General features: G+C 51.2%; 1 protein-coding gene across 1 annotated transcript in view; it reads left to right on the top strand.

Annotated features, from left to right (window-relative positions):
• The window catches only part of KCNB1 (potassium voltage-gated channel subfamily B member 1), a 99,511-nt gene continuing 78,739 nt past the window's right edge, over positions 1–20,772 (top strand). Inside the window, exons 1-2 of the mRNA XM_078057292.1 lie at positions 1–391; positions 1,590–2,322. Of these exons, the coding sequence (XP_077913418.1) occupies positions 1,756–2,322 (567 nt within the window). The 5' untranslated portion in view covers positions 1–391; positions 1,590–1,755. The remainder of the gene's footprint in view (positions 392–1,589; positions 2,323–20,772) is intronic.

The raw sequence follows: 20,772 nt of genomic DNA, 5'->3' as shown, positions 1-20,772 counted from the left end.
CGCCTCGGTGCCCGACTCCGGGCGCTCCGAAGTGCGGGACAGAATCGCAGCCAGCGCAGAGCCTAAGCTCAGCCCCGACTTGTTGATCTCGCTCAAGCAGCCGCCGCCGCCGCCGCCGCCGCCGCCGCCGCGGGAGCAGGAGCAGGAGGAGGTGGAGCAGGAGGCGCCGCCCGATCGCGGACCTGCCACCCGCGCCCCCAGCGCTCGCCCGCGCCCCCAGCCGCGGAGAGGAGCCCCGGCTCCGCGGCGCCTGCAGCCTAGCGCGTCGCCTGCCCGGCCGGCGTAGGCCGGGCCCGGCCCGGCCCCGGGTTCGCCGCTGCCCGCGGGCGGGGGCGCCCGGGCGGCCGGGGCGATGCGCGTTCCCTGGCCCCGGGAAGCGGCCGCCCTGGGGGTGAGTGTTGAGGCGCGCGGCCAGCGGCGGGGACATAGGGGGACAGAGGAAGGGGGCTCGCCTGCCGCGGTTCGGCCTGTTGGTCTACCCGGGCTCCGCGGCTTCAGGCCGGGGGAGGTGTTATGGGGGGGTTCTTCGGGCAAGGGTTGGGGCCTGGGGAGGCGCGAGGGGAGAGGGCGTCAGGATCACATGCTGGGGGGCTCAGGGCAGCCCCCGAAATCACCAGCGCGCGGCGGGAGGAGGGCACGTTTTGAAAAGGCCAGAAAATTCAGCTCCTTTCCCCGCCTCCCACCTCCCCCACCCCTTCCCTTCCAAGCCCCGGGAAAGGCGCAGAACCCGGAGTTATAAAAAGCCATCGCAGGAGAGGAGCGAGGTGGGGGGGGGGGGAGGGGGCGGGGAAGGAGAGAAGGAAGGATGGAGCAGGTGGATCCGCAGGACTCTGCGCGCCCCTCCTGCGGTGGGGTAGGGGGCACAGGGGGAGGGGCAGGCCTCCGCACAGATCTTGGCTTTGCGTCTTTCAGGGCTCACTTAGTTACCGGAGCGACCTCAAGAGATGCTCCCGTGCTTTAGGGAGAGGGGTCGCTCCGGAACAGCGAGGCTGTCTTTGACCACCCCGTCAGTTATGACCTCCGACAGGTGGGCAGCTGAAATCCCCCCAGAATTCTCCCCAAGTCTTTTAAGGTTTGAAAAAGCCAACCCACTGCCACCTCCTAGAGCTCAAATTCTAATTATTTCGGAGCAGGGGGAAGGAAAAGATGAGAAATCTGAAAAAAAAAAAAAAAAGTTTTTCATGCAGCACCCCTTTTGCCCATTGTGGGGCTGGTTCGGGACTCGACGGGGAGACCCAGAAAGAAGCGAGTTTCAGCACTCGAAGGGGAGGACAGCGCCCCGGGCGGCTGGGTCTGGCCTGGGCGGCAGAAACCCGGGGTGGGGCCTCCCGGATCCCCGAAGCGCCTCTTGGGGGCCCTCTCCCCGCCCCGAAGAGCCGCCCCTCCCTCCACCCATGGGGTGGGGCGGACTTCAGCACTGGCGGGAGGGACAGCGCCAAGCCGTCCAGCCACCCCCGCCCCCCGCCCCCCAGTCCTGAGCCGCTTAAGCACCAGGAAGGTCAAGGCCGGTTGGGGCCCCGGTGGAGAGGTGGGGAGGGGCCGCTCCCAGCTCCCTGTTTGCTGACCCGCGTCCGCTTCCTGCCTTTCAGCGGTCGGGATGGAGGTGAGAAGCCGGCCGTGACGCGCGCCCGCGCGGTCCCCTGCACCTCCAACAGCCCACAGCGCTCCCTGCCCCCCTCCCCCGCAGCGGCCGGCCTTGCCGTCCAGTGACAGCGGCCTGGGGGGGCAGGGGGGGCGGGGGCGGCCGGACCAGCGATGCCGGCGGGCATGACGAAGCATGGCTCCCGCTCCACCAGCTCGCTGCCGCCCGAGCCCATGGAGATCGTGCGTAGCAAGGCGTGCTCGAGGCGCGTCCGCCTCAACGTCGGGGGTCTGGCACACGAGGTGCTCTGGCGCACCCTGGACCGCCTGCCTCGCACGCGGCTGGGCAAGCTGCGCGACTGCAACACGCACGACTCGCTGCTCGAGGTGTGTGACGACTACAGCCTCGACGACAACGAGTACTTCTTCGACCGCCATCCAGGCGCCTTCACCTCCATCCTCAACTTCTACCGCACTGGGCGGCTGCACATGATGGAGGAGATGTGCGCGCTGAGCTTCAGCCAAGAGCTTGACTACTGGGGCATCGACGAAATCTACCTGGAGTCCTGCTGCCAAGCCCGTTACCACCAGAAGAAGGAGCAGATGAACGAGGAGCTCAAGCGGGAGGCCGAGACCCTGCGGGAGCGAGAGGGGGAGGAGTTCGATAACACGTGCTGCGCAGAGAAGAGGAAAAAGCTCTGGGACCTCCTGGAGAAGCCCAATTCTTCCGTGGCTGCCAAGGTGAGTCTGGGATCTGGGGGCAATTGCACTGGGGGCTCTGCCTGGGTCCCCGGCTGGAGGACCACCGCTGGGGGAGTCTCTGGCTTCTTTCCCAAAGAAGACCAGGAAGGGGGAGGGGCTGTGGCCCAGACCTCAGAGGTGAGGACCAACACCTTCCGACTGTTACTGTTTGCGTTGGTTACCTCATCCCTTGATCATTCAATACTTTATACCTCGACTCTGTTGGAGAAGAGGATTTGCAGAGATGTAAACTCCCGCAGCAAGAGGGTGGACACTGTAAATAAGAAGGCACAGAGGGACGATAAAGCCTTGCTGGGATGGAGTTGAGTTTGGTCTATATACATAATGCTCCCTCGTGGAGTCCTAGACCCAGGCGGAAGGGGGGGTCACCTGAGATTCTAATACTTACCCCTGTATTTATAACCCCACTTTGCCCCAAAGAAGGAATGAAAGCAGCTTACAGATGTGCTTGGAGAACATTGAGATACTGTCAGGCAGTTTTAACATAAGTAAGAAAAATGAGGCACAGGGACTCTGAGGGGTAGGTGTGTGCATGCATGACGCACGCAGCTGCCTGTGGATGCTTGTGGGCGAGGGGTCACCCCTGGTTTGTTCTTTATTTATTTGGTGAGTTTATTCCAAGAATGATTTGGTGCAGCTTGTAAAGATGCTTTGGCTGTCGGAAGAGGATGTGAATTTTGAAATAAGAGAGAAAAATGAGGCAATGTGAAAAATGAAGCAGAAGGAGGCAGAAAGGCTTAGATCACACCAAGTGGACCAGTGTGCTGCTGGGTAAAGGCAGAGGGTATGCTGGCCTGAGACAGACTTGGCGTGGGGGGCCAGGCCAGGGAAGGGGGTCAGTGCTGATGAGCTGCTGCTTTGTGTTGGGCTGGGTTCCAGGAATGCCTTGGAGAGATGGGGCCTGTCTTCAGGTGGCCAACGTGCTGGGTGTCGGGAGTAAATGACAACACAGTGTTCAGCACTCTAGAAGAGGTTGTGTGAGGCCCAGGGGGAGCCAGAAATAAGAAGTGTTGATGTCGAAATCCAGGACTACCACGCTGGGAAAGACATGCAGAACACTCTCAAAGAGTGGGGCCAGGAGGGGGTGGGGGGGCAGGTAGGTAAATGTGTTTGTGGCAAAAGGAAAAAGGCAGGAGGAAGCATCATGTATGTGCTCGGGCTGCCTCGTGCCCTGCCTGGCCTCTCCTTGTGGGATCCCCCTGGCTTAGTTGGCCCTTCACTGAAGGTCCACCTGCAAGGCTGGGTCTGAAGGGGACACTGTGGGGTCCTTTCCCCAGATCTGGTGGCTTGGGGAGAGGCCTCTGAGAGTAGATGCAGAGGGGGTGGCTGGGAGGAAGGTGGAAGGAGGCCTGAACGTTTTCTCTCTTCCCTGGCAACCCCAAAGAGAATGCAGAGATTTCTAGGCCTGGTTTTCTCTTCTGTGGGCTGCCTCTGACCATAATCCTGCCCTAGGTTTCATGTCCAGAAACCTTCCTTCTTAAGACAGTCACTCACCCTTAACCGGCTTAGGATCAGCAGACTTATTTTGCTATTTCCAGGCCTGACACGGGTTCCTCCTACACACACCCTGGTTAGGCCCAAACATGACTCTTCCCTGTCCCTGTCCTGTCCCTAAGACATGAGAATGAGGGGCCAGGGAGGGTCGAGTCACCCTCCCAGGGAAGAAGCCGGCAAAGGGCTGTGTTTGGGTTGGCGTCTGGCAGCAAGACAGTGGAGGGAGCTCAGGCTTGCAAAAAGTGCTGTTTGGGAATAAACAGCCTCATCTTGCCCTCGGGTTAATCCGCTCACAGGGACGAGCTTCATGACCTCTCCATGATCCCAGGCTCAGGCTGTCAGTTCACATTCCTGGCAAATGGACGGTCTAGGACATTCTGCAGCCAGAGCTGAAATGGGGAGGCTCACAGGCAAGCATGATCGTTGGTCCCTCAGTATAGAAATCCTGACCATTGATCAAACATTCACTGTGTATGAAATGTAACAACACAACTGGTCCTCATACCAGCTCTCTGTTATTATCCCGCCTTTCACAAATAGGGAGGTTCCGAGTGGTTGAGTAACGTGCCTAAGGTCACACAGCAGGCAAACAGGAGTAGCCAGAAATTCAAACCCAAGTGTGATTTTGAAGATGTTGTTCTTTCCATAGTGATTAAGTGCCACAGACTTCTCCCCAGTCTCCCTGCTTCCACTTTTGCCCCCTGCAAATCCATTGCCCACACAGCAGCCAGAGGGAGCTTTTCAAATTAGAGACTGGATCACATTATTCATCTGCTTAAAATCCTCCAGAGGTTTCCCACCACACTCAGAATAAAATCCAAACCTTCCACCATGGCATATCAGACCCTACCGAATCGGTCCCCATGTCCTCTCTCTGAGTTCATCTATTCGACTCTCCTCTGGTTCACTGGGCTCCAGTCCACTGGCTTCCTTGCTGTTCCCTACCCAGGGCAGGCTAAAGCCTGCCCCAGGACTTTTGCACTTGCTATTCCTGCCACCTGGAATGCTTTGCCCCCTCTTGTCCCATTCCAGCTGCTTCTCCTCATTCCTCATTTGAGCAAGTCCCTGCTCAAATAACCCCTCCTCCGAGGGACTTTCCCGACCCCTGTCTAAAACGTTCTCCTTCCCCTTACTCTCTGCAACCACACTCAATGTCTTTCCTGCCTAGGCTTTGAGCACCACCTGAAATTTTATTTGCTTCCTTTTCTTTCTCACCCTCCAGAGTGCGAGGTCCATGAGTTACAGTCACAGCTCTGTTCCCAGCACCCGTCAAGGTGGCTGGCCCAGAGGAGCTCCAAATAACTACATGTGGACTGAATGAATGAATCAAGCAGTCAGTCAGTGTGTCTCGGGTTTGGGGGCTCTGTCTCTTGTTCCTCACTGCCTGCCTGCAGCCCAGCTTCCTGGCCTCCTTCAGTCACGTGTACTTTGCCCACCCCACCCCATCCATCCCCCAGGTTAGATGCCTTGCTTATCAGAGCAGCAAAGCCTATGGAAATTTCTTAAAAGCCACAGAATGAGATGGTCAAAGGGAGGATCATTTCTCTGTGGTTGTGAGATGCAGGAACAAGCATATCTCCTATGTTTAGAGCAAGGACAGACCAGGGTCCCAGGCCCAGTCCCACCACCTCCCCAGTTTCTGGCCTCAGGCGGGTTCTTCACCTCTGCAAGCCTTCGCCTTCCACCTATAAGATGGAGATGCAAGGCCCTTCTTGCAGGGTCATCATGAAATCATGTTTGTGAAGATTTAGCGCGGTGCCTAGCACATGGGAGTAGGTGGGGCTCGTTGCTATAAATAGGAGCAGAGTCCTTTCTCTATGACTGGGTGGGCTGAGTTGCGACAAACTCTTTCCTTCTGATAGCAGTACTGGGAGACCCAGCTGACGCTGTTAATAATTGATGGGATGTTCTGGCAACACGGAGACAAACCAAAGTACAGGCTCTAGCCTTCACCGTCAGGGGAGTGAAAATCAAAATCCATTAGGCAAAAGGCAGTGTGATGATTCTTGTTTGGAAGCTGGGGTCAGCCCCGTCCAAGCAGCAGGATTGTGGTCCTGGGCCACCACGGGTTTCTGCTTTCTTGGAAAAATCTCCAGGCTTTTCTTAGCAAGAGAGAGAGGGAAATAATTCACCAGGCCAGGAGGGTCTGCCTTCCCTGGAATAGTCTCAGGGCATGTATCTCAGTCTGATTGACTACTGTTGATTGTGCCAGGCACTAGTTAGTGGTACTTTATATCCCCTATCTCATTGAAATCCCTTCAACAATCCTATCAGGTAATCTGCCAATTTGGACTGCAAGTAACAGAATAGAAAACTAAAAGTGGCCTCTACAAGGAGGAAGATGCATCATCTCACGTAACAGAAAATTCCAAGGTAGCTGGTTTTGGGCTAATGGCTCCATGATACCATCAGGATTCTAGAATCGTTCCATCTTTCTGCTCCTCCAGCTCCTGCAGGTGGCTTGGCCCTCAGGCTTGATTCAGCCTCACGTCACAAGACGGCTAATGTAGATCCATGAGGTCCAACCAGTGAAGAGGGACATTTCATCCCGTGTGCCACCTTTTTCCCTGAGAGGCAAACCTTTCCCAGGAGTCCCCTCAGACTTCTTTTCAAATCCCATTGGCCAGAATCAGGTCACATGCTCATGCTCTCACAGCAGGGAAGCCGGGGAAGGCAAGTGTCTGGCATTTTCAGATGCAGGAAGGAATGGCTTCGATGAGTGGTATTAAGACTCTTTCACGAAGAGAAAATTGAGGCTCTGAGAGGTGAAACCACTTGCTGGAACTCCCACAATTAAATGCTCAATAAATATTTGTGGCAGGAATGAAAATGGCAGAGCTAGGGCCTGAACCCAGGCTGGTCTGGTTCCCAGCCTGTGTTTCTTAATCCTGGAATCTTGGGCAGATCATTCAAGCTGTCTGCACTTTAGTGAGCTCATTGGCCAAATGGCAGTTAGAGCAATGCCCACCTCTTGGGGCGGTTTTGATGACTCAGTGAGATTTCAGATGTAAATATAATTTGCAAATGGAAAGTACTTTATAAATGTGAATAATCATAATAATTACATATTATTATATTCAAAAGTGGGAGTGGTCCTTATTTAAAGATAGTGGTCAGTATTTTGACCACCACAGATTTGATTAAGAATCATCTCTGGGTGGGGGTAGGGAGCCTGCCTGGCTCAGTCGGTAGAGTGTGCGACTCTTGATCTCGGGGTCGTGAGTTCAAGCCCCATGTTGGGTATCGAGATTACTTAAAAAATAAGATCTTAAAAAAAAAAAAAAAAGATCATCTCCAGGGTCTAGAAGATATGGTTCAGTTCTCAGGTCCATGGCTTACCAGGAATATGACCTTGGGGGAGTTCCTTCCCTTCTCTGAGTCTTAGTGTCCTCATCTAGAAAATGGGAATTAAAATGGAGCCCACCTGAGAGGGCCACAAGGAGATAATCTGCATAAAGTGCCTGGCACATGGTCAGCATTTGATAAATGACAACAGCGATTATTAGCATTATCAGGGGATTCCTCTCTGCTAGCTACACCCCTGGATGGCAACATCTCCTGTCCCAGTGTTGTGGATTGCCCGATCACTGCCCGCCCCTTCGGGATTTCATGCCTCTAATGTGATGATCCTTCTGCTTCCTTAACCTGAGCCAGGGGGATTTGTGTATTGTCATCAAGAAAAAATGAGGGCGGGTATGTGTGGGGGGGAGAACCGAAAAAATGAGGGAAACCAATTTGGAATCTATGGGGCCTTTTCAGCGCTATGAGTCATCTGTGGCCGAGGCTCTTGCCAGCCCCAGGTCGGTCATCCTAGATGTTTGTGTTTATTCCTTGGAGACAACACTGCAGAGATCTGGAATCCTGGCTGTGGGGTCACACCGTCCTGGGTTGGAATCCCAGCCCTGCCATTTCCTAGCTCTGTACTTTGCGCAAATCGCTTCACCTCCCCTAGCTTCCATTTCCGAATCTGTAGATGAGGATGAAAATAAACACCCCCACCCCCCGCCTCACAGGGCTGCCCAAGGGATTAAGTATGATGGTGGATGTAAGGTGCTGAAGCCGGGCATCAGAAATCCAGGATCCCCATTAGATATAAGGAAACACAGAGGATGCTCCAGCGACTTGCCTGGGTCACACTGCAAGTCGGTACAGGTCAGGGACCATTTCCAGGCCTTTCTGACCTCATTGGTACCCTCATCGAGGCTCAAAGATCTTACCATTCCATTAGGATGCTTGACCAGGATCATACCTTGGCAGCTGGTCTCTTGGGGGTTTTGAAAGGCAACAAAATGTGAAAATGTGAAAATGCTTAGGGAGGAAAAGTGTTGGCCAAATGAGCAGTTTGGCCAAAGCTTCATTAACTGAAAGAGAACAAGCTAGCAGTAAACACCAACTCCATACCCAGCACTTTGTGTACGTCCTAGACTTGATAGTAGCATGGATGGGAGCCCTGATTTTAGAGCTGGATGGCCCAAGTTCAAAGTCCGGTTCCTTTACTCACTAACCATGCGATTTGGGATAGACTGCTATACCTTTCCGTGCCCCAGTTCCTTCATGCATCAAGTGAGGGCAGTAACAAAGCCTGTCTCATGGAATTGCTACCAAATTAAATGAGTTAATGTATGCAAAGGGTCTGGCACATAGAAAGCCTTCAGTAACTTTTAGGGGTTTTGTTTTTGGTTTTGTTTTTAATCGTCATTGTCTCATTTAATCCTCCTGATGATCCTGCCAGATAAATAAGCTCCTTTTCAAAAAAAAGTCATCGTCTTCTAAAATGAGACATGCTCATTGTAAGGTGAGGTTATATATAACTCACTCACCATCGCAGGGGCAGTTGGGGCAGAACGGGGGCTCAGCCCCAAGAGAGGAGAGGCCATGTCCCACCCAGATCCTTTTAGCTCTTATCATTTCTGTGCCACCAGCCCAACTCCCAGCTGCCCAGCACCTGCAGTGCTTTGCCTTAGAGGCTTCCTCTGGCCAGTGAGTCCAGGAACGACAGGGACCTAATGCCCCACCCAGAGCAGCCCTCCACTGCTGACTGATGGGGGAAGCTGTATAAACACCCCGGCTCCCTCACCCCTGGATTGGGGGGGTAACTCAGAGGTGCCTCAGAGTTCCTGGTGCCCACAGTATTTCCTTGCTTGATTATAAACGCTGTTTGGCTTCTTTCCCTTCCCTATCTCACGGCCCCTCTCCCCTACCAGTGTTTTCTGGGATGACTTCCCACATAAGCTACTTGCACTTGGATCCTTGTCTTGGGGTCTGGTTCTGGTGGAATGAACCACAGATCTGTGGGAAATGTCACGTCTTCAGTGTCCTGATTGTCTTGTGGGCTAAAAAAGCATCTTACAACAAAACCCATACCAGAGATCCTCCTAAAAGAAGAGAATCCAGGGCTGGTGGGCTCAGTCAGCCTCACCTCTGTCTCCTGGATAAAATAAGAACTGACAGTGACAGTAGCTACCATCCAGTGCTTACGGAGTGGTGCAGACGCAAGGACCTTTATGGATCTGACGCCCAGGCCACCCTGTGAGGGAGGGACAATTATCTCTACTCGTAGCCATGGAAACGGAGGCCCAGAGAGGTGAAGTGGCTGGCCCACAGTCACACAGGGAATGGGAGGGCTCCCTGACTTTGAGCCCATGGTCTGGCCTCTGGGCTGTGTGAAGAGCCTTCAGGAAGTGAGAAGAAAGCTCCAGGAGCCATCCCCACCTTGCCCTTCTCACCCTGGGGAACGTGCTTTGAGGGGAGAGATGGGTTCGGCGTCTCCCACCTGACTTGGGAGTGTTCCTGGCGCCTGATCCATCAGGACCCTGCCCTCAAAGGCTACTGGATGGGACTACTAGAGACACAGGATTAGCATTAGGCATTATTTTAATAGGTAGTTTATTTATTTATTTTTTTAATAGGTAGTTTAATAGATAAGGCCCAACCTCCTTCCCGAGGGAGAGAGAGATTCTTGGTTTCGGTGCCTCTGGTAAAGGTGAGCATGACCAGCCAAAATTCACATGTTAATGTCCAGTGCACAGTTCTCCTTAAAATGTTTCTCCGGTGACATAAATAACAAATAAGACATAATGTCACCACACAAGACATATTCCTAAGGGCCTGGGTTCAAATCCCACCTCCATCACTTCCTGGCGGTGCAAGCACATGGGGCACCTCACCTCTGTAAGACTGGGAAGTAGACATGATAAATAGGGCATACTTCACAGAGCCGTGCTATTCAACCCTGGCTGCACCTTCACATCCCTTGAGCTTTGAAAAACACTTATGCCTGAGCCCCACAATTGGAACACAACCCCCAGATGAGTTCTTGTTTTATTTCTGGCAAAATACATAAAACATAAAATTCACCATCTTAACTGTTTTTAAGTATATCATTGAATGTTAAGCATATGCACATTGTTGTGCAACCAGTCTCCAGAAATTGTTCATCTTGCAAAACTGAAACTCTGTATCTATTAAGCAATAGCATTCCTTTCCTCACCCCTCAGCCCCTGGCAACCACGATTCCGCTTTCTGTCTCTAAGAATTTGACTGCTCTAGGTGCCTCATATAAATGGAATCATATAGTATTTGTCTTTTTGTGACTGGTTTATTTCACTTAGCGTAATGTCCTCAAGGTTCATCCATGTAATAGCCTATGCCAGGATTTCCTTCCTTTTTAAGGCTGAATAATACTCCGTTGTACGTGTTTACCACACTCTGTTTAGCCATTCATCCATGCATGGATGTTTGGCTTGCTTCCACGTTTTGACCGCTGTGAGTAGCGTTGCTATGAACCTGGGTGTACAGACATCTCCAGACCTTCTTTGCATTCTTTTGGGTATATATCCAGTAGTGGAACTGCTGGATCACATGGTAATTCTTTTTTTGCTTTTCTGAGGAACTGCCATACTGTTTTCCCCAGCAGCTGCACCATTTTGCATTCCCACCAACAGGGCACAAAGTTCCAATTTCTCCACATCCTCACCAACACTTGGTATTTTCTGTTCTTTGGATAATAGCCATTCTTCTGGGTGTGACGTGGTGTCTCATTGTGGTCTTGATTTGCATTTCACTAATGACAAGTGATGTCGAGCATCTTTTCGTGTGCTTGCTGGCCATTTGTACATATTCGTTAGAGAAATGTCTATTCAAGTAATTTCCCTGTTTTCTAATCAAGTTGTTTGTCTTTTTGTTGTTGAGTTGTAGAGTTCTTTATATATTCTGGATATTAACCCCTTATCAGATCTATGATTTGCACATATTTTTCCCCATTCTGTGGGTTGCCTTATCACTTGGGTGATTGTGTCTTTGATGCACCTAAGTTTTAAATTTTGATGAAGACCTATTTGTCTCTTTTTTCTTTGATTGCCTGTGTTTTGGTGTCATATTCAAGAAGTCTGCCTAATCCAATGTCATGAAGCTCTCCTCCTATCTTTTTTTCTAAGAGTTTTATACTTTTAGGTCTTACATTAAGGTCTTTGAAATATTTTGTGCTAATTTTTGTGTGTGGTGTGAGGTAAGGGACCAACTTTATCATTTCGCATGTGGGCACCCAGTTTTCCCAGCACCATTTGCTGCTCTGGATGACTTTGACTCTTGGGGAGAGCCCTGGGGTAGGGAGGGTCAGAGGTCCTAACAGGCATCGAGCTCTGTGCACAGTGCTGGGGACATAGGGAGGTGCTGTCTGGGTAATTGTTGACAGAGATAAGGGACAGTCCCTGAAACACCCAGCATGGCTCCACCATTCCTCTTCCACTCATGAAAGTTTTGTGGAATGCAAGTGAAAGACAGTGAAACACAAGCATGGGTGACACCTGTCTGGAATGTGGCCACTTCTCACTGCCCCACTGCTGCATCCCTGACTCAGGCCCCCATCCTCTCCCATCTGAACCACTGCAGGAGCCTCTTCCTGTCTGTGCTTCCATCTTCACACTACCCCCACAGTCTGTCCCCCACACGCAACCAGAGGGACTTTTATGAGTCAGATCTGCTCACTCCCCTGCTCAGAATCCTCCCTGATGGAGAAGACAGCGTGTGCTAAGGCCCTGGGGCAGGAGCATGTCTGGGTCAGTCAAGCAACAGCCAGGTGACCAGTGTGGCCGGAGCAGAGTGAGCCAGCAGGGGAGTTGGGGAGATAAGATCAGAGGGCTGAACTTGTCTGTCACCGTTGGACCGTGACCTTTCTACTGAGCCTCCACACAGGCCTCCCTGCATCGAGCCTTCCTCTGCAGAGAACCAGAGCCATCTTTCTCAAGTATAATCTGCTCACATCATCCCCTTCCAGAAACCCTTCTAAGGTTCTCACTGCTCCCAGGATAAAGTCCAAACTCCTTAGTTGACCTTCAAGGCTCCAGCCAACCTCTCCACCTTCACTTCCTTCCATACCTTCTCCCTGACCCCTCTACTCATTCCACACCCACCTCTGGCATTCCCGGACTACTCCATCCTTCCCTAGTCCTGCTCTACACCTTTGCCCAGACTGATTGGTCTGCCTTGCACCTCCTTCTTCCTCTTGTCTGCCTGCAGTCTCTCTTTCCTCCCTTCACCACCCACATCCTCTTCAGGCAGCCCTGGCTGCTCCCTCCTCTGTGCTCCGAAAGCCTGATGTTCATACCTTCCTCACACAAAACACTGTGAAGAGTAGCTTATGGGATGTTCTGTGGATGCCAGGCCTGGCCCACAGAGAGACAGGGATGCTTTAAAAAGCAGGCTTTGCAACCTGACTGCCTGGATTCAGATCCCAGCTCAGGGATGATTCAAGCTGTGTGTCCTTGGTGGGATGACTTAACTTCTCTGGGCTTTGACTTCCTGATCCATAATTTGGGGAGTCTCACAACAGCTAGGGTGACGGTTCTATACGAAGCACTCAGAGCAGTCCCCGGGCACTCAGCGAGTGTTCAGGACAAGTTAACTATTGTTATTATTTTTGCTTAAGTGTTAGTAAAGGTTTATTGAGTGAATGAGTGAGCAAACTTGCATGATTGTGTGTTGATTGATCGGAGTGATCTCCCCTACAAAGCAAGGGTCTCCCAGGTGTATCCCCTCCCATTTTCTCTCACCATCCTTGTCTCTACCTGCCCACTCCTATGCCCACACTTCCTGGGCCAGGAAGAAGTGACCTCTGGCCTTCCATTCACAACAAGGAGACACAATGAAATTAGACACTTGAGGTGTTTTCCTCATGCCCTGACTGTTCCATTTTTGCTCTGCAACAAGACCGGTCTCCACCATAATTGCCCAATGTGGCCTGCCAAGCAGACGCTGTCTGAGAGAATAATGTTACATTCGACAATTCCACATCATCACTCACATCCACCAGGTAATGGACCTGGAATCAAACGGCTTCTAAAAATAGACCATCATATTTCACTAATTGCTGCCCAGGACCCATCCTTGAGTCTTTCAAGGCCCATGTGATCTTTGAGGCCCTTGACCTTGGTCAGCTCTGCCTCTTAGAGTCCCTGTGGACCCAAGTGTGCCAATGAGGCAGCCCACGATTGCCCTGCCAGGGGTGTGTGGGAAGCAAAATGAAGGTAGAGCTAAGATGATGATATTGAACCTGCCTTCCATTTGTTCATCGTGCCTGGAATCCCCACTCTCTTTGAAGGGATCGATTTTCCTTTATCTCCTATGCCATGGATATGTTTACACATCATTTATTATTCCTTGAAATAGTGACCACAATTTCATTCATCATCCTCTCCTCTTCCTGGGACAATCCTTTTGGTTTCAAAGTTGGCTTCCATTCTGCGCTCCTCTGGATCTTATAACTTCATGTGGGTGTATGTGCATGTTTTGAGCTCCCGCTTCAATGCCACCTGTTGTTTGTGTGACAAATATCCATTGCTTATTACTGTATTCTATGCACTGTGCTGGGTGCTTGAGAAGCACTTGTGTATCTATTAGTTAGGATTCTTTTGGTTGCAGGTAACAAATATACAGCTCAAACAGACCGAAGCAGAAAATAACTGAAAAGTCCTGGGTTAGGGATGGCTTCAGGCAGGGCTGGATCCAGGGGCTGATATGTCATCAGTACTTGGTGTCTAATATCTCTAAGTTCTGGCCTTTCAGCAGGCTCTACCAACATGGCTGGAAAGATAATCTCCAGCAACTCCAGGCTTCTATCCTGTGGGGAAAGCAAGTTTCTTTTCAAATAGAGCCAGCAAAACCCCGGGACTAATTTTCATTGGCCCATCCCTAAGCCAATCACTTCAACAGGTCTGGATCACATCTTAGTGACTGGAGCTGGGAAGAGACCAAGAGATGGAAGTAAAACAGGTGGCACCCCAGGGAGAGACTGAGGTGCTGCTACCCAGAGCGGGGGGAATAAATGTAAGCTGTAAAAATAATCCACAGCCATCATGGAGCTTCTAGGCTCCTGGAGGTAGATGGGCATTAACCAAATAAAAAAGTAAATGGCAATAATCACACAGTGTAATCTGTATGCTGTGAAGGAGAGAAGCAAGATGTTTTGGTAGAAAACAACAGGGTGTGGTCAGAGAGGTCCTCTCGGTCCAGGTGGCCCTTTCTGAGAACCTGAACTTGACTTCTCTCCTTCCCAAATTGCAGAAATGACCTTTCTTCCATGAGTTCTGTCTTTCTCTCTTGTGCCCTTTAACATGCTCCCTATTGGATTCTATATTCTGCTGAACTTGTTTTATCTCCCCAAGTAAAGCAGGAAGTTCTCAAAGTCTAGGACTGTATCTTCTTTGTTTCTGTGATCTAAGGCAGGGTGGGTGGGCTGCTCGATTCATTCATGAAGTTCTATTGGAACGCCTGCCACGTTCATTTATTTACCTATTCGTCAAGGCTGCTCTGAGTTACAATAGCATTTCCGGGAGAAGTTACATCCTAACGTCGCTCCAGGGCCCGATGCAGAGGAGGGGCTTCGTTAGAAGGGTTTGTTGGAGGGCCAGAGGGAGGGAATGAAGGCACAAGCTAGCTGTGTGACCTTGAGCAGATTACTTGACCTCTCTGGGCCTCTGGCTTCAGATCTTGCAAAGCCAGCTGCCTCTTCTCATCCTTCAGATCTTGGCTCATATGTCACCTGTTCAGAAAGGCCCTCCCTGACCTTGAATGACCAATTTGGATGTGGCAACATTTACACCCTTTCCGCGATGGAATGTCTCTCTGGTTTATTTTGAGGTTAGGCCCACCTGGGGCAGGCGCCCTTCCCCTCCTCTTACCAAAGCTTTCCCTTATCTCCTATGGCACGGCTGGTAGGATAAGTGGAAAGAACTCTGGTTTGGAACTCTGGAGACTTGGGTTCATAATCCCAACACAGCCACATATGTGAGCTATGAGAACCTGGGCAGACAGACCCTTCAGCTCTCTGGCCTCAGCTTCCCTGGCTGAAAAATGGGTGTGGTAGGTGTGGCAAGCAGGAAGGACTGGTGCGCCGGAGTGGCCAGCATGGTGCCCGGCCAAGTGCAAGTGCTTTGTTCGAGTTGTTGGTTTTCCTTTTCCCCTCCTTTTCTCAAGAGGGAGAAAGGAAAACAGTCTACCCCAAACCTTGCCATGATCTGGCCTCCAACTACGACACCCTGCCTGCTCGAATTCTTCATACAATGACCATGCCAAGGAGAGGCTGGAAGGTAGGCAGCTTTCTCTTACATAAAGCGCTATGCAAACGCGGCCCAAGGCAAGTCCCCTAGTCCCGCTCCCTGTCCTTCCAGGTTGCTGCCCCCAAGCCCCCCACCCCTACCTAAACATTTCAGACCCTTGCTGGCCTCAAGACTGGGAGAAGAGACCAATCTAATTTTTTTTTTTTTTTTTAAGATTTTATTTATTTGCGAGAGAGAGAATGAGAGACAGAGAGCATGAGAGGGAGGAGGGTCAGAGGGAGAAGCAGACTCCCTGCTGAGCAGGGAGCCTGATGTGGGACTCGATCCCGGGACTCCAGGATCATGACCTGAGCCGAAGGCAGTCGCTTAACCAACTGAGCCACCCAGGCGCCCCTGAAGAGACCAATCTAAAGAGGTCATTTTCCAGACAGACTGGAGAGATCCGTTGGTGGGTGCGTGCGTGCTGGATGCCCCGAATTACTGAGCGATGCCGTGGCGGGGCTGGTTATAGACTTTGACGGGGTGTAGTGCCAAACAAAAATGCAGTCCCCCTCGTTCAAAAATTCATAAGAATTTCAAGACTGTGAAAGTAGAGCCGGCAACCAAGCTTGGGGCCCTTCGAATCACAGGGCCCTGTGGGACCATGTAGGCTGCACCCCCACGAAGCCAGCCCTGCCTAGTAGGAAGGAAGACTCAGAGGTCCTGGGAGTGAGGAGCAGAAGGTCCTTCAGTCCCAGAGAATCTGTCAAGGAAAAAGGGTCTCTTCGGGGACCTTGAACTCAGATGGCCACAGGGGCCAGGGAGGTAGTGTTAACAAGCAAAGCCGTTGGCTGGAAGAATTGGGATACGTCAATGAGCAAGACCATGAACACTCAGCCTTGGTGTCAAGGAGGCAGCAGGGAGCGGTAGGAACTGGAGCACACACGTCCATCGAAAGATGCAGCTGCTATTCAGCTCTAGGCTGGGTTCTGGGCCCAGCCAGAGATTTTCTTTTTTTTTTTTTTTTGAAGAATTATTTATTTATTTGAGAGAGCGTGCACGTGTGCAAGTGGGGGGAAGGGCCGAGGGAGAGAGAGAGGGAGAGAAGCAGACTCCCTGCTGACCACGGAGCCCGATGCACGGTTCAATCTCAGGAGCCTGAGATCGTGACCTGAGCCGAGATCAAGAGTCAGACTGTGAACTGCCTGAGCCACCCAGGTGCCCCCAGAGATTTTAATTTTTTCATGTGAGATATCCCAAGTTATTAATATTGGCAAATAATTTTTTAAAAAATTAAACACATTTGAGTGGGCCAAGCAGAACAGTCGTGTGGACCACTTTCAGCCCTCAGGGCTCCGCTTTTTGACTCTTGAGGCACAGAGCCTTCTGATGGCTAGAAATGGGAAGAAGGGTCATTTCTGGTCTCTGAGGCTCTCCCATCTAGAAGAGGGAGATGAGGGTAGGGCTTGGGTGACAGAAGCAGCTGGTCCTCCCCTCCCTTCTCACCACTCTGACAGCAAGCACAAGACAGGGTGGCAGGTGTTTGTTGAATGAATGACTGTCCTCCCCAGCTGGGACTTGGCTTCAAAACCCAAGGCACCCCCAGCGGGTGCCAACACAAGTCGGGGAAATCCTTAACTAATTAGTTAATAGGAACCAACGTCCCCCTACCCAACCTCCAACTAGAGCAGGAAGAAAAAGCTGCTGTAATGCTGTAAAAAGCAGTGCATCTTGAGTCAGCAAACTGGACTGGTTCTGAGTCTCAGGTTTCTCATCGGTAAAATGGGAATAGCAAGTTCCCAAGGGTTGTCCAGAGGACTGAATGAGAAGAAGCATGTAAAGTGCTCAGCGAAGTGTCTGATACACAAAAAATATAAGCTGGTGTTATTTTTATTTTCATCTTCCTCTCCTCCCCGTCGGAGCATTTGGCTTATTTCTAGGGGCTGTGGGCCTATGCAAGAGTCTGTTGTGTAGAATTAAACTTTAGATCCTTGCAAAGTAGTATCAGCTCTACAAATTCAGGCTGGGAAGTATGAGGGTTCAGGAATTTTTGGCAGAGATTGGGGGCCCAGGATGGGAATTCTGAGGTTGGTTCAAGGTTGGAATTACGCTGCTCAAGATCACAGCAGTGATGTTCGTTGTTGGGACACTGGCATTCAGGGTCACAGTTCTGGGGTTCAAGGTTAGAAGGCTGCCATCCATTGTCAGAATCCTCAGATCTGTAATTGGACCCAAGGAGTACAGGGCTAGAGTACTGCTACTCATGATCGAAACTCTAGTGGGCAAGGTCAGAACGCTGATGTTCCAGGCTGGAAGTCATGTTCAGAGTCTGAGTTTTGAGGGTCAAGGTCAGGACACTTCAGTGGTGTTCATGATTGGAATTCTGGCGGGCACATTCAGAACCTCGGTGTTTGGTGTCGGAACTCTTGTCCCCGACTCCTTATTTTTTGGGTCTCATCCCTTATGTGTGTCATTAATGCTTCATCGTCTACCCCCTGGCAGCAGTTCCTGAAGAAAGGCAAACCACAGAAGGTCCCCAAACCTCCATTTAGCCAGTGGGATTCTGTTATTTATGCCTCTTTCTCTTACTGTTTCTGACGCCCATCCACTCAGGGGGTGCTCTCAGGAGTGACATCCTCAGGAAGGCAGCTGAACAATGACTCCCCTGCCAAGGACCGTTGACCTGTTGTCAACCCCATTTAATTTACCTTTTCTTGCTGGTTGACCTGGAGCAGGCCCCGGGAAGCAGCCCTGCCAACCCCAGATCTCACCTCCTTGTGCTCCAAAGAAAGGCAGACGGGGTCAGGCCAGGGTCCAAAAAGATGCCAAGGGCTTGTGGCTTCCTGGCCCCGGGAGATGTGTGGCTGGCAGCGGAGTAGTGTGGGGAAGCAGAATAGTGTGCTGGTCACTCCGGGCACCACGAATGCACTGTTAGCGTCAGCTGGGGGGGGGGGGCAGCTTCGTCGATGGTGGGAGGCGGGGGCTCTGCAAGATCACCTTTCAGCTCTACTTACCATGTGCGTGTGCACGTGGTGGGCACTCAGTGCTAAGGTGGCTGGCAGAGACCAGCCGCTAGGTCTCATCCCCGAGGAAATGACTATAGCTCCTCTCCCCCCACCTTCACGCTCCCCCTCCCCCACCTTCACACTGCATTCCTTTACCTTCCTTATTTTGTTCATAGCCCTTTTCACCACCTGGTATATTATATGTTTATCTGGTTCATCTCACCACACCATAAGATCCATCAGAGAGGGACTTGGTCAGGTTTTGCTTATTTTCTCAGTGGTTAAATCTGAGCCTAGGGCGCCTGGGTGGCTCAGTCGGTTAAGCGGCTGCCTCCGGTTCAGGTCATGATCCTGGGGTCCTGGGTTCGAGTCCACATGGGGCTCCCTGCTCCGCGGGGAGCCTGCTTCTCCCTCTCCCTCTGCCTGTCGCTCCCCGTGCTTGTGCTCTCTCTCTCTCTCTGTCAAACAAATAAATAAAATCTTAAAAAAAAATCTGTGCCTAGAATAGTAGTTATGAAATAAAATTTATTGAGTGAATGAATAAATGAATGAATTTGCCCCTTCAGATATGGTCTTAGAGAGTTTTGGGGGCCTCATATCATTTCACTCAGAGCCTGCCTCCGGTCTTATCCACTCTATCTATACAGAGTTTTTGGATGGGGGTGAGGGACAGTGGCAGTAGGGAGGGGCATTAACTCCTCCATAACTTCTTATTGCTCTTAGGATAATTTCCAAATCCCTTATCTCGTCACTAAAGGCCTATAAGAACTACTACCCACCTTCATATTACACACATCATATGACTCCCTATCTCCTTTCTCAGATCCTCAGGCTCCATTCAGGGTCTTACCTCAGGACCTTTGCACATGGCTGTGCCAACTAGAACAATCTTGCACCCCCCACCCTGGCCCCCTTGGCCTCCTTAACTCATCTTCAGTGACTCTATGTAAGCAACTTTCTCTTGACTTCCCAAACTTGATGTCATTTCCCTCATGATGGGCCCTGGCATTTCTTCTAAGAATTTGTCGTTAGAGGGGCACCTGGGTGGTTCAGTCGTTAGGTGTCTGCCTTTGGCTCAGGTCATGGTCCCAGGGTCCTGGGATCGAGTCCCACATCGGGCTCCCTGCTCAGCGGGAAGCCTGCTTCTCCCTCTCCCACTCCCCTTGCTTGTGTTCCCTCTCTCGCTGTGTCCCTCTCTGTCAAATAAATAAATAAATAAAATCTTTAAAAAAAAAAAAAAAAAGAATTTGTCATTAGACCCCCTTGGTCAGTGCTTTTGGATTCCAGAATTCAACACTGGGGGATAATCAGAACTGGAGGTTTCTTATGAGGGAGGTGGCCAGAGCCCATTCCTTTTTACTCAGAAAACTGTAGAACCTGGCCCTCCTCCCAGATGTGAGATGTTCTCACTCAAGGGAGGAGTTTGTCTCCCAAGGAGATTTCTTAGCTGCCTTCCAAAGCCTGTCCCATATAGCCCATCACCATGGGTTCTTGGTCCCTTCAGTTACTTCCCACCCTCCAGCTGTCCAGGCTGAGAGCAGGGCCTCCCTGGGGACTCAGAGGAGTTTAGAGGTGCAACCCAGTCTCTCTCTCTCCCTGACAACACCCATGTAACACCCACATACCACTCATACATCACTCTTTACAGACAGACATTATTAACTCATTCAGCCCTCACTGCACCCTCTGAGGAAGGTACTGTTATTATTCCCATTTTACAGATGAGGAAACTGAGCCCGGGAGGTTGAGTGACACATGCAAGGAGGCAGCTAAAAGGCGGCAGGCAGGTTTGAGTCCCGTCCCTGCACCAGTGCATACCCCCCCCTTCCCTCACTTCCTCATTTAACTCCCAGGCTTCTTGTCTTTCTTTTTGCTCTTCTCCCTTTTCGCCTAAGTAACCCAAACTCTCCTTGTTGTGTGGATGCTTTGTTGTATTCCTCAAGTTCCAGAAATCATAAGGGCAGTGTTTTGGTTTTTTCCCATCTTTATGATGTAAAGGAGAGAGGAGGGGAAAGGTGGGAGTTTTCCATTTGATTTGCTGGAGAATGGGGTGAGGAGAGGAGGCACATGTCCTCCCAGGGGCCTGAAAGGCTCCATGCGGGCAGGACCCCCTACCTCTCTGACTTCATCTCCTAGCTTCCTGTGCGCAGCCATACTGATTGCATACTTACTAAATTCCTTCCTGCCTCAGGGCCTTTGCACATGCTGTTCCCTCTGCCTGGAATGCTTTTCCTCTCTTCTTCACCCACTTATTGCCTGCTCATCCTGAAGCTCCGGAATCTCCAGGAAGACTTCTCTGATTTCTGAATAGGTCAAATCCCCAGTTATGGTTTTCAGAGTTCTATGTGCAGACTCTCTTGGATGTCCCCTGTTCCCATTGTAATTTCACATCCATG

Source organism: Halichoerus grypus, chromosome 10 (genome assembly GCF_964656455.1).
Source record: "Halichoerus grypus chromosome 10, mHalGry1.hap1.1, whole genome shotgun sequence".
NCBI classification, from domain to species: Eukaryota; Metazoa; Chordata; class Mammalia; order Carnivora; family Phocidae; genus Halichoerus; species Halichoerus grypus.
This window is presented reverse-complemented; position numbering and strand designations above follow the sequence as displayed.